Below are 13,836 nucleotides of genomic sequence, written 5' to 3' on the forward strand. Positions count from 1 at the left end.
TAGCTCAGTAATATATCATGCTCTCAATTACAATGGCAATGAGTTCACTACTGGAAGAGCTGAAGAGCCAGAATTTTTTTTTTGGGGCAGTCCCATGATCCATTTTTGCCCTCGGTAGTTTAGTTTTACTTCATTTTTGCCTTAAAGATCTCCCTCACCAAGACAATCCCAGAGGACATCTCCATTCATTATGTAGTACATGTCCTGGAATGGATGACATCATAAATAAGAAATATTTGAATATAAGCTGGTTGGTTAAAATGAAATCAAGTCTTTAAGCAGTGTAGGATGCTTCTAACAGTGTGGTTCATCTTGGAATGAAGTGATTCATTGCTTCTGGAGACAAAATCTGCCAGCTTAGAGGGAATGGCAACATGTATTTGCAAAGACTGGCGGGGAAAAATGATAGCATGCCTGCATCGTCAGCAGACCATGGATCCAGTCCATTTAGGATAACTGGAATCCTTCCAAATACAACACCAGTTCATTTATTTCTGCAGGTTCCCTGATGATAGGATTGTAGTACAAGTTGGCAGGGCAAAATTGTTCTCCTGCTGAGTCATGCTGATAATTCATGTTCTTCTTCTTGAACATTTATATTGCTATCACATTAATGGATGATGGGAGTTCTGTTGTGTTCAAAGCAAGTGAAGAAAAGTGGGAGATAAACTACATATCAGAACAAATAGTGCTTGCTTCCTTATAGCCTAGTCTAAGACAATTAGAAACAGTTCTATCAAGATAAAAATATTATAAGTTTAATATATTTCTCTCAAGGATTATGGTTTCATAGGCCTTTTCTGTCTCTGAATATGAAGCTATAAGTCATTATTCTTGCTCACATTAGAGCAGACTTTACAGAATTATATAAAAGTAAAGATGTTTTGTTTCATGTTTACAGCACGGCTGTCAAACTCAATTTCATTAAGGGCCACACCAGGGTTGTGTTTGACCTGGGGGGGGGGGCAGGGTGCGTGGCCAGTTCGACGTCCCTTGTTGAGGCTCTGTTTTCAGCTGTGAGGGCCTCCTGCAGCCCTCTGCCAGCAAAAACAGAGCTCAGGGAGGCCTTCCCGGGCTCTGTTTTCACTGGCAGAAGTCTGCAGGAGGCTGTCACAGCCCGAAACGGAGCCTGGAAGGGTTGCATGCAGCCCTCCTGTGCTCCATTTTCACTGGCCAGTCCTACACTGTTTCCAGGGTGGACCCCTGGGTCAGTTCTAAGCACCCCGCCGGCCAGATTCTTGAGTTTGACACACCTGTTTTACAGGGATGCTGGCCTATCTGAATTATTTTAAATGGCTCTTCATAACTTTTTGAGTATCTATATCACAGCGTCTTCAAAATAATTTCCATGAACCTGATATTCGTCACTCATGTATCAGGAACACAGCAAAGAGAATCGGATATAGAGATTCATAACAGGCATTCTACCATCTCCAAAAACTGAAATCCTGTTGTCTCTGCGGCTGGGGCCTCAAGAAATGTTAGAAATAGGAAAGATGGATTCAAAACCATTAACAACTGAATAGCATGAAATACAATAGACAAAAACAATATGGCTGTTAGCTGTAGTATAAACATTGATTTATACTACATAGGTATAATCTATGGTTGCTAGATAACAAAAATAGGTCTAACAAAAGAGAGGTTTGATATGTTCAGAGGCACTACAAAAGTGTGCAGAAGAACATTAAAAATATTTGAGGAATAAAATTCTAACAGTCAGAGTCAGAAACTTGTATTTACATGAACCAAGTGATTCTTTTCTAAGCATGTTCTTTCCCTTCCGGAAGATTTATTGAAGTATTGAATATAACCATGTGAACTATTTTCGATTTTTAACTAAAATTCCCTCATATATATCAGCAACAAGACTTTCTTCTAACATCTTTCCCCATGATGCAGCAAAGATAAGCATTCTCACAGAAAATGGGAATGTTAGCAGCTACTTGTTTGCCCAGTGAATTTAAATTATCATTCTGACTACCAAGCTGACAATCAAGCTTCACAGACATGTCAAAGAATATGAAGGCAGTTTCTGGACTATATTCCACTTGCACACTAAAATAATTTCAGAGTTTGCAGTACTGTTAGAACAGACAGAAACTGACCATTCATTTCTGAACAGGCTAGTTGTTTGCATGTGTTCAAATAGCTATGAAAGTCTGCACTTGCAGATTTAATAAATTTGACTAAAAACATGGAAAACTCTGTCTATGATTAATGCCACCAACTTGCCTATTGGCCTCTATGTACACTAGTAAAGCAAAAGAATAAAGAGGAAAAAAACCTTCTAATCCAGGGCAAACTCAAAGCCCAGGGACAGTCCTGGAAACAGCAAAGGACCACCTGTGGTGCCTCTGCCAGTGAAAACGGATCTTGGGAGGGCTGTGGGACGCTCTCCCGAGCTCCATTTTCACAGGCAGAGGCTTGTAGGAAGCCCTCACAGCCAAAAATAGAGATCAGGAGCCTGTTTTCTCTGGCAGAGCGTTTGGGCAATCACAGGCGCTCCTGACATGAGTGATCTTGAGCTAGCCACGCCTACCCTGGCCACACCCACCCTGGTCCCCCAAGGTCCAACACAACACTAATGCGATCCTCAATGAAATCAAGTTTGACAACCCTGCTAATCGCTAACAGAGAATGAGGATAAAGAGATCTGGAGAAAAGAGGTACTGAGAAAGAAGAGAAAGCTATCAAAAAGCATTCTAGAACATCACTTTGGTAGATTTTTTTTTTTAAAAAAAGATGTATTAACCTCCCCATCATTCAATTAATGTGTGGCTAAAGGGGTGGTGTAAAAGGGAAGGCTTTGGTTTTATTAGTCGTGATGTCTGCAGCTGGTCCAGTGTAAAACTGTACAAAAGAGATGGTTTGCATCCATCAAAGAAAGGGACTGAGTTACTTGGCATTAAATTCACAGATTTCCTGGATAAACATTTAAACTGAACAGCGGGGACAGAGAATTAATGGATTCAGAACATCTCTGTCCCCAGCAACCTAAAACTGATAAGGATACCAGTGCATGCAAAATAGATGTTTGTGCAGGTAAGATTATCAACCTTCATGCCAACTAAAACCAAGCATTTAATAGTGAGTGACATACCATGTGCACTAATCAAACAGGTGGCAAGAAAGTAGGGGCGGGCAAGCACAACACAGGTGATGTAGACAGGAAACACAGTGTCAGACATAAAGATCTCAAGTGCCTATATACAAATGCACAAAGTCTGGGCAACAAACAGGGTGAACTCGAACTACGAATGCATGAAGGTAAATATGATATAGTTGGAATAGCAGAAACTTGGTGGGATGAAACCCATGACTGGAACATACTGGTAGAAGGATACAAACTGTTAAAAAAAAAAAAGACCCTATAAAAGAGGAGGTGGAGTTGCACTGTATGTAAAGGACCACTATATTGCTACAGAAATGCATGAAACCAAAGATGAAAACCTCCCAGAATGCATATGGGTCAATATAAAAGAAAAAAAGAATGACATGGCCATAGGTGTATATTATAGGCCACCCAGTCAAGCAGAAAATAGATGTCCTTTTTGCCAGCCAACTAACAAACATATGCAGGAAACACACAACAATAGTAATGGGAGACTTCAATTATCCTGATATCAATTGGAAAACAAATTCCGCACCAAGTGAGAAATCAAATAAGTTCCTAACCAACCTAGCTGAGGGTCTCTCGCTTGGATAGGGGGTGGGACTAGATGACCTACAAGGTCCCTTCCAACTCTGATTATCTGTTAAATCTGTTAGTAAAAAGAGAAATTCTTCTGTAGGCAGAAACTGACATGACATTCTTATAGTACTGTATTTTGATTGAATCTTCTTAGGCAGGGATTCCCAACCCCCCAGTCTGGGGACTGGATCAATTCAAGGCATCCCAGCAACCAATCCATACAACCAATTGAAGCCCAATTGGCAGAATGCAGGCAGTATGCAAAACCACACCCCTCCAGTCCACGGAAAAACCTTTCTCCATGGAACCAGTCCCTCATCCCCAAAAGGTTGGGGGCCCACTGTTCTTAGTGATGTAAAACTTCTGTTAACTCAAAACACGTTTTGTGACGCCTGTCCACACTAAAATTTAATAAATAAATAGAGACTAGAGCTTTATTATTTTTCTTTTTGCTTTACATTTTAACAATTGATATTTTACTGCAGGATTTTACTTTATTGTATCATGATGTTTCACTGATTATGTGAACAAGTAGATATTTCACTGATTATGTGAACAAGTAGAGAAAACAAGTCTGTGGTGGAACAGGCAAGGTTTGAAGAAAGACAATATTTGAGGTGGGAAAAAAATCAGCAAAGCCAACAGAGAAAACATAGAAAAGGGTACAATAGTACTGCAGAAACATATAAAAAGACAATATAGTCTTTGTTCATTTGTGGGTTCGGTTGCAGACCACAGCAATAAAGCAAATATTCCAATAAAGCAAGTCACATGAATTTTTTGGCTTTCCAGTGTATATGAAAGTTAAGTTTACTCTAGTGTAGTCTATTAAAAAGCGTGCAATAGCATTATATCTAAAAAAAATCATACATACTTTAATTAAAAAAAAACTTTATCAACAAAATTGGTAATCATCCCCCAAACTTTCAGCAAGTCACAACCTTTTTGCTGGTAAAGGGTCTTGCAAAGAAAAAAAGCACAGTTTGCAAAGCACAGTAAGACGAGGTATGCCTGTACATCATGTAACAAATGTGACACCTACACCCAAAAACTAGTTTTTAAGAAAAGCAAGTAAAAATATTTAACATTCGTGGGCCTTTCAAATATTAGTGTTTTAACCATTTCATTTGCTAATAGTCATATGCTGATGGATGAAATGATTTGGCATTTCATACTACAGCACAATTGATCACCAAGGAATCGTGTGTGCGCTTTCGACAAAAAAATTCTCTGTACAGGTAACCAACCCTCTCTTTTCTGAGACAAGAATTATATCACCTTTCACTTGAGAAAAATTTAACAGCTGAGCCACAAATGACCCAAATGCCTCGATCTGTTATAAATGCGTACAAATGAGAAATGGGAATCAGAAAAATTCAGCTGCAGCTATATATACCAAAACAGATTATAAGATCAAAATACACAGTCCCCGTTTAGCAACTACAGTTTAGACCAGCTATTTGGTTGTCAAGCCAAGCATTCACTAAGTAAAACGGCAACGGTGCTTATGATCTCACTTCAGCTTTCTTATGGTTTATAGGAAAATGTCGCAAATGTGGACAATGGTGACAAACTTACTTTTTTGTCACTATAATTGCAAATGGTTGCTAAACAAGGCAGTCGCTAAATGAGGGCACTGATATATTCTTTGAGGGTCTCCTGGTCACCTCACTTCTTCCTCCAAGACATCTATTTGACCTCATTTTACCTTGCGGCCTCTTTAGTCTACATTCAAATACCACAAAAACCTTCAGTGAATACAATCATCTAAGGGACATTAACCCATATTAAACATGTTATTTCAATTAAAAAAAACAACCCAGCATTAATAGTAACAAATCCTTTTGGTTACCACGCATTTAATTACACATATGCTCATTTCAGATACCCAGAAAACATTCCTGAGGCAAATTCCAAGAGCTGATCAATGACACTGCAAAGGTAACAGCATTGACCAAATCATATTAAAATATTGGCCTTTCAAAGAGAATCTATGGGATCCGCATTTTATTATACTGCTGAACAGTGCAGAAAGGTAGCATTACATACTAAATGTACGCTTGGGATTAAAATGTGAGGATCACAAACACTGAAACAGAGTGGGATTGAAAATAAAATCTTGCACAAAGCAGTGTTAGCAGAATGATCTGAACGCCCTGAGGTGAATATTAGGCTATATAACTTTTCTCCTTTTCAACCCCTCTGGGTTTTTTTTTTCCAAGCCACCTTTTCACCCCAAAATTGCTATAATTGCAGCTCTTTAGAAAGAAAATAAACTAATACGTTGGCGATATGCTTCTTGGGTTGCTATGTTACAGTGATTATCCAATTAGCTACCTGCCTGTAGTGAATAATAATGGCAGCATTTAAACAAATCGATAAAATACATCCAATCAGTCCTTGGCAGGCCTTTCGGTGTACTTTAGAAACATACCAACTAAGAATATAACCAGTCAAAAATATGCTTTTGCAGTTTCACAATGAACTTTTACACTGCAAATGCTGACACATAAAACAATCTTTTAAATGAGCCCATTTAATTGGCATAGAAAGAGAATTCTAGCCTCTGAAAGGGTAGATGACATAAAGCTAATATAATAAAATGTGAATGCAGGCTTTGCATCTTCCCTGAAGGCAACTTTAAGCCACAAAAGGCAACAGTTCACTTACAGCAGTCACGTATATTCCACAAAGTTGCTAGATAAGAATTTTTAAAAAAACATTTTTCTATCAAGAACCTTAGAGCTAATTGTGCTTAACAGCTACATGGGTCAACCCTGACATCCTGCACCCTGACAGACCATTGGAGCTATGGCTAATGATGGAAAAATACATTATAAACTAAATAGCTTTGAGTTGCTATCTGGATTCCAAACTCTTCTTACTCGTGTCATGAGGTATAGCCTGTTCTTCTCTTATTCTTGTACTGGAGGCTACTTCTGCTGACTGTCGGCTGCCTGCAGTTCAGCAGTTCGATCCTCACTGGCTCAAGGTTGACTCAGCCTTCCATCTTCCGAGGTCGGTAAAAGGAGATTGTAGGGGATGCTGTAAACTGCCCAGAGAGGGCTGTAAAGCACTGTGAAGCAGTATATAAGTCTAAGTGCTATGGCATCAACCCTTTTAAGGATAGATGAAGAATTTAAAATGCAGTGTTGGAATTAAAAGCTTGGCACTGTTGAAAACACATGTTAGGGATATACCCTAGCAAGATCTGCAGGGCAGTCAGGCAGGCAGGCAAAATATGTGAGATAAGTGTTTTTTGTAGCTTACACTCAGTAAAACAGATACAAGTGCTAATTAAATAGTTTTATTCCAGCAAGAGTTAAAGCATAGTCAGAACAGTCCATATATCATTCACTTAGTTCAGTCCGTCCAGGGATTATTCATTTGCAAATTGCAGTGTCGAAAAAGAGAGGTCAGTACACTTACAAATATCAGTCCGGTGATATATCTCCTCGCAGTAGAGAGATATGCAAAACTCAGAAACTCCTCTCTTCTTATCAGCAACTCTTCAGTAGGGGAAAAACGCAGCTAACAAACCATACAATGTAATCCAATCCAGTAATTGTCAGTAATTGCCAGCAAACTGTCAGCGTCTCGTCAGCAGTCAATCAGGGTTCTTGCTCCCTCTTATGGTGGTTTCACACCACACCCAAATTACATGCTTTGCAGTTTTTAAAGTGACAGACACTTAACCTAACAATCATAGCTTATATATATATTATTTTACCCAAACTATGTTAGGTGACTTATGTTATACCTAACAACACAGGTGAGAGAATAAACCTAGGTGGCCATAGTGATGGCTCCAGGATGACAACTGGAAGTTTCTGTTGAGTTGAGCGAGAGGCTGAGCATTTGGGTGAAAGCCAGCAAGGAACAATGCACTCATTCCCAGATCCCATTGCTACCAGAACTGGTCCAGCCTCACCGTTGTGGTTTGCAGGCAGCCGGTGCAGCTGGCAACAGAATCAGACAGTGGGGAAGAACGGGGACTAGTCAGGGAGTCTGGAGAGGACTCGGACGAGGGTCCTGTGTCCAATTCAGAGATGGGGCCAGGACTATCTGGGAGTGGGGTGCTGCCTCCGGAGCCTCTGGAGTCTGGCAGCAGCGAGGTAGAGGACCCAGGGGAGCCTGTTCCCAGTGTGCATGTGCTCAGAGCTGCTAGAAGTCGAGAGCAGCTGAAACAAAAAGGGGTGATTCAGGAGTAAGGCTGGGAGATGATTGCCCCTCCCATCAGGTATAAAGGACAGGCAATGATGATGAAACCTTTGCAGGAAGCAAAGTCGTTTGCTCGGTTCAGATTCATTCTTGAAGGTCTTTGTACTTCGGTTAGTTTCTTTTCTAGTTCATTTGACACTTCTGTTATTGGCAGCACTTCACAAGAAAGAAAGGTAGGTGCTTATCTTGAGGGACTGTTTGAAATTCGTTACTCGCTGGGAATGAAAACAATTCCCAGTGTTGCAATAAAGCACTTGTTTTTAAAATAAGTGTGTGCGTAATTACAGTCTCAGAAGCTTTGGTCAGAACACGCGCTGCCCTGCAATGATCCCACCTCTTTCCCTTTCACAGGGTTTCCTCTCTACTGTGAGGGTGAGAAAGCAAAGCCATCACAGCTTTGCTCTCACAAGGACTGGGAAGAATGTTTGGAAAAACGACTGGCTCAGCTCATCAGCAGGGCTTTAGATTAGAAATGGAAGGAGAGGGTGACCCATCTTTAAGGCCAAACCCCAAGCACAAACCACAACACAATAAATCAGACAATTAAAAAAGGAAGTGTTGAGAAGGAGGTGGGACTCAGATATAAAACAGGGGACGTAGGAAGCAAACACGGGGTTAGTCATAATACGCTCAAATGCCAGTATGCTAATGCTCAGAGTTTTGGGAACAAACAGGAAAAACTTGAAATTCTAACGCATGAGAGCAGGCATGATATTGCATCATTACCAACATTTGGTGGGATGGAACCCTTGAGTGGAACTTATTGCTAGAAGGATATAAACCATTCAAAAGAAACTGACCCAACAAAAGAGGAGGAGAAGGAGTTGCTTTGTATGTAAGGAATCACTACATGTCTACAGAAGTACAAATACCAGGGATAAAAGCCCTCTTGAATGCATTTGGGTGAACATTAGAAGAAAAATTGCTACAGGTATATTCTACAGGTATGCCCAACCAGGCAGAGGATACAGATGAACTATTTGCTGGTCAGTTAAATAAGGTGTGCAAGAAACCCTGTAGCAATGAGGGACTTTAACTACCCTGACATCAACTGGGAGACAAAATCTGCACCAGGCTCCTGTCGTGCCCAGCTGACAACTTTGTCAGCCAAATGGTATAGGAGGGAAACAAAGGGTCAGCTATACTGCCTTTAACTCCTACTAACAGGGATCAAATGATACGACAGGTGGAGGTTGCGAGAACTTTGTTGAGAGAGTGACTCTGTCGCACTAGGATACGGTCATAGTACTCAACATAATGCAGGCAGAAACAATGGAACAAAATCAAACTAGTGTTCTAGACTCCAAGAGAGCTGACTTCGAGAAACTAAGACATAAATTAGGAAGGATTCCATGGAGATAAATCTTATAGGGAAAAACAACTGAAGATGCTTAGGAAACTCTGAAAAATGTTATTAAAGCCAATCAAACACAGTATGGTGGGGGGTGGGGGGAGAAAAGAAATAGATCCCAAATGAAACCAACATGGTTGCATAAAGAACTTTTTGACAGATCAATGGACAAAAAGAACAAGAAAGTAGTTATTATAAAATTGTATTTCAACATTCCTCCTCCTCATGTCCATGGAGAAATATAGATACTTCAGGACAATGAAAACAGGCATTCTCTCTGCCTGCATGGGGCAGATCACTCTCTGGGCTCCATTTAAACATAATTAGATCTTTTTTCCTTTATCTTCCCATATGGCCAGGTTAATTAGTTTTTACCAATTATCAAAACTGTCTTCCTTCCGCTTAATTTTTTTTCGACATGAAAGTTGCTGTGCTGGAATTGTATCAAATGAAGTTTTCCTGCTCCTAGTAGCCATATTTTTCTTTTTTTCACACCATCTTGATGTTGCCTCATCCAACACAAGGAGAAGGACGATTGGAAAAATATTCAGCTGCAACTTTGTACTTTCCTTTCATTTTAAACTCAGCAAGAGAAATACAGAAAAGCATCCAAAATGTATCCAAGGCTGTTGAAACCCAGTAAAAATGGAAGTCTTTTGCTACTAATGAAGGTATTTTTTAAAAAAATAAAATAAAATATCCTTTTTTAGTAAAAATAAAAATGTTTTACTTACTTGGAAGTCTTTTTCTTCAAGGATTTCCTTTTTCCATCTGACAAGGAAGGCAGCACAGACATACAGATGGAAGTGGGAAAAACCTTCGGGTTCAGACTGTTAAAATAAAGCATATATATATATATATATATATATTCAACATAAAAATACATTTGAGTAGATAACTCAATACTGATCAGAAAATGTTTTTGTTGTTTGCCTCATTTTTAACATGTAATTGTCACGATTAATTAGCGAATCAGATTCCAAATAAAAGCCTTTTGACTGGTGTAGAGAAAATAGGAATAAATAAAACTATGCTATCCAAGAATCACAAGCTTATATGAGTATATAAAAAGCATAATATCCACCAATAAGCTTTGTTATTGAGCATCAAGGAAACCTCCTGGCTTCAACTTTAGGGAAGAAAACTGCTGTGATTTTTCTTCATGGGCAAGTTTTGCTAGGGGAGAGTCAATGGCCTTCATAAATAAGTTCTTCTTAGCTTTGATGATTTCTGAAACAATGCATCATTCTATACCAGGAGTGTCAAACTCAGTTTCATTGAGGGTCACATCAGGGTTGTATTTGATTTCAGAGGGCTGGGGTGGGCGTGGCCAGCTTGACGTCACTCATGTCAGGGGCGTATATGGTGGCCTGAGCGCTCTACCAGCGTAAATGGGCTCCCAAGCTCCGTTTTTGGCTGCGATGGCCTCCTGCAACCCTCTGTCACCAAAAACGGAACTTGGGAGGGCCGCAGGTAGCCCTTCCGAGCTCCATTTTTGCTAGCAGAGACACCATGGCCAGTGCTTCATTGTTTTCAGGGTGGCCTCACAGGCCAGATCTCAGCAACTCATGGGCCAGATCTGGCCCCCGGGCCTTGAGTATGACACCCCTGTTCTATACCATCTTCCCTATTTTGCCCTGCATTTTGGCTGCATTCTTCCCTGGTAAGAAAAACTACGGAATGTAGTTTTGGGAGGAAATATCTAAAGGGTCTGTTATTAATCCCCAACCTATCAACATGAGCTTGCTGGGAAAGATCATTATTAAAGTTTCTAGAATCAGGAGTGATCAATATGACAATACATTCATAATCAAGTTATGTCCAGGAAATTACATAACAGAAGGATGCTCTCTTCTATAGTAAAAAAGAGCATGTCTTACCCAAAAGTCACATCTCATAAACAATTCAAAATGAAAAAAAAGTTCCTAATGTTTCATCAGAATCACAACCATTCTGCATTGTTGCAGAAAGAAGATGGGAATTAAAAAAAAGGACTGCTCTAGGAATCTGCCTCTTTGCAAGAATATTAACTATCTTAGACTTTTCTGTAACACACAGTAAGTCTTAGTTTCATGAGGCTATCTGGGTCTAAAATCAATTCCTCCTTTAACCTAACCATTGTCTGAGTTTGACAGTTCATACAACATTGGGTTCCTATCCCAATGCCTGACCCAATTATAACATGATATCTGTAGATGACCCAATTCAAATGGAACTTAACACCTCTCTAGAGTATAAGGCAAAGACTTGGAGAAGAATTAGGCCGTTGCTAAAGGGATAGCATGAAAACAGACAATAATCTATCCAAACCATAGAGAAACAGAGCTTTTAACTACTGTTACACCCAACAAAACTGACAGGAGATTCAGGGCAAAAGAAAAGCATAATTTTCAGAATTTCAAGCTGACTATGTAAGATGGCTTAAAATGGATTTTTGATCTGAACTAGTATATCTTTTATGTTCTTGGGAGCAGGAAAAAGAAGAAACCATTTTTTTCAGTCTTAATCCAACACCATCTGGCAAAAGTCAAAGAAACTGAGCAAAACTTCAGGAGAAACTTTGAATAATCCTTTATGCCAAGGCCTAAATACCATTCTCTCTATACAAGCTGTATCAAAGTTTTTTTTCACTCTAAGAAATGGAAATAAAATAGCAAACTGTGCCAAAGATCTAAATTTATTCTTGATATTTCCTGTTTTCACATTGTTTTTCAGTACCGTTTGCCTTGGCTCTTTTAAATTAAATCAAATAGGCTTAAGCATTCAGTTCATTAAAGGAAAATGCATATTCCCTTTAGATCTGAGAATTCATCATAGTTCAGAGATAAAACTAGGGTATAAAGCATTTCAAATGGATAGTCTTGGACAGTTTTGGAAATTGAGCAAAGCACCTAATGCATAATTGCCTTTCCTAACACCTGCTACCTATTATAACTTTCCATTTGCAGCCCTTGAAGTTACAAGCAGATTCATCTTTAAATGTATAAAATGGCAGGCCAATAGCTAAAAGCTGCTTAGAAATCAAATATAAACAATGACCTTGATTTAAATATTTTAGCAAAAGATCTTAAAAACAGATGTACAGCCTTCCAGAAGACTTATTCTGAACATATTAGGCGTGACTCTGAGTGCATCACCACAGAACCATCTGTCATCATCAATAAAAATCACTTAGACAGTTAACACCACAAATATCACATTGCCTTGCAAAAAGTTTTATCGCTCCCCTGGATGAAATTGAACCCATTATTTCAGACTCTGCCCTCAAAAATCTCATGAATTAGTCATGAATCTAGCTTGAGGGACAGAAGGAAGTATAGCAGAACATATTGTTATTACATTACATCCCACCACTTCAAAAGGAAATGTTATTATGAGGCTTAATGTTATATTGGTTCATAATTGCAATAAAACCTACTGTTATACCAAGAAATTTGCAGGCTAGTTTAAAGGGTCAATTCCCAATTGCAGTAAAACATATACACAGATTTTCCCTTTTCTAAAAAAAATAAAAAAATTTAGGACCCAATGCAAACACCTTAACAACAAATATCTTGATTCCTTTGTAGAACTCTTTATGCATTGTGCTACTAAAGTCTAACTATGTCTCCTTGGAGTAATAGGAGTAGTTGTTTTAAGTAGCTTTAAGTAATTGTGCGGGGTAGTTTGAAGACCAGCTGGAGACAGTTGTTCTGAAATTGGTTCAGGTGAATGGGTTACAAAAAGAAACAGTGCAAAGGAAATAGTAAAAGGGGTCTTAGGTGGAAAGTATTAATTGGCTACCACTTTTCATGAGCTATCAAATTCTGTCCATTGACTCATTCCAGTCATATCTCAGACCTTTTGCTGGTACGTTGACTTCTTACTGTGCAATTATGTCACCTGGAGGGAAAAAATATATCAGAACTGCAGTTGAAATAATCCTCCTGTGCTTAGGAGCCATAAGGAAGTGAATTGTAAGCACAAGCGAGGGTTAAGGAGTCCTCTCTACCATATTTTGAACCAGACACCCATTTCCTAAACATCTAAAGTTGTGATACAAGAATAAAGATCTAAAAGTTGTGACAGAAGACTGTAGCAGTCCTTTTCAGAAAAAGCAAAAGTCCAATGTTTCAAAAACTGCCATCTTTTAGGCTTCAACTCCAGAACCATAATGAAAATTTGCTATGATCAACAATTTGCTATAACTTAAGTTGCACATATGTAATCCTACATTATTTAAATTAGATTTCAGAAGGAAAAAATGCAAATTTCTTTAGTATTATCTTTCATACTGAAATACACAATCTGCAAATTCCTTTGAAGTGCACATTCTGCAATGTCCAAGTAACTTAAGCAACAGAAGTGGACATCCATAAAAGAAATAGCAAAATTCTGAAACTCTTTTCTATAATAGGAGGTCATTTGTAAGTTTTCTGAAAAAGCTTTTGCAGTGGGTGCTTCTATTTGACTACAACCTGCCGCAAAGTTCCACTTCCACACTAGTAAATAAACACCAAGGATTCAACAGTCCTGCTATGCAAGCAGAGTCACACAGCTGGTCCAGCATCCAGTTAATTCAATTGAAGGC

The 13,836-nt window shown here is 39.0% G+C and overlaps 1 protein-coding gene across 2 annotated transcripts in view; it reads right to left on the reverse strand.

The window, feature by feature from the left end:
- The window catches only part of TBC1D22A (TBC1 domain family member 22A), a 115,774-nt gene that overhangs the window by 10,334 nt on the left and 91,604 nt on the right, over positions 1-13,836 (reverse strand). For both annotated transcript variants that reach the window (XM_026702992.2, XM_026702983.2), the window contains exon 12: positions 10,001-10,096. In XM_026702992.2, the coding sequence (XP_026558777.1) occupies positions 10,001-10,096 (96 nt within the window). The remainder of the gene's footprint in view (positions 1-10,000; positions 10,097-13,836) is intronic.

Source organism: Pseudonaja textilis, chromosome 5 (assembly GCF_049901715.1).
Source record: "Pseudonaja textilis isolate UNSWEBS1 chromosome 5, rPseTex1.2, whole genome shotgun sequence".
Taxonomy (NCBI): domain Eukaryota; kingdom Metazoa; phylum Chordata; class Lepidosauria; order Squamata; family Elapidae; genus Pseudonaja; species Pseudonaja textilis.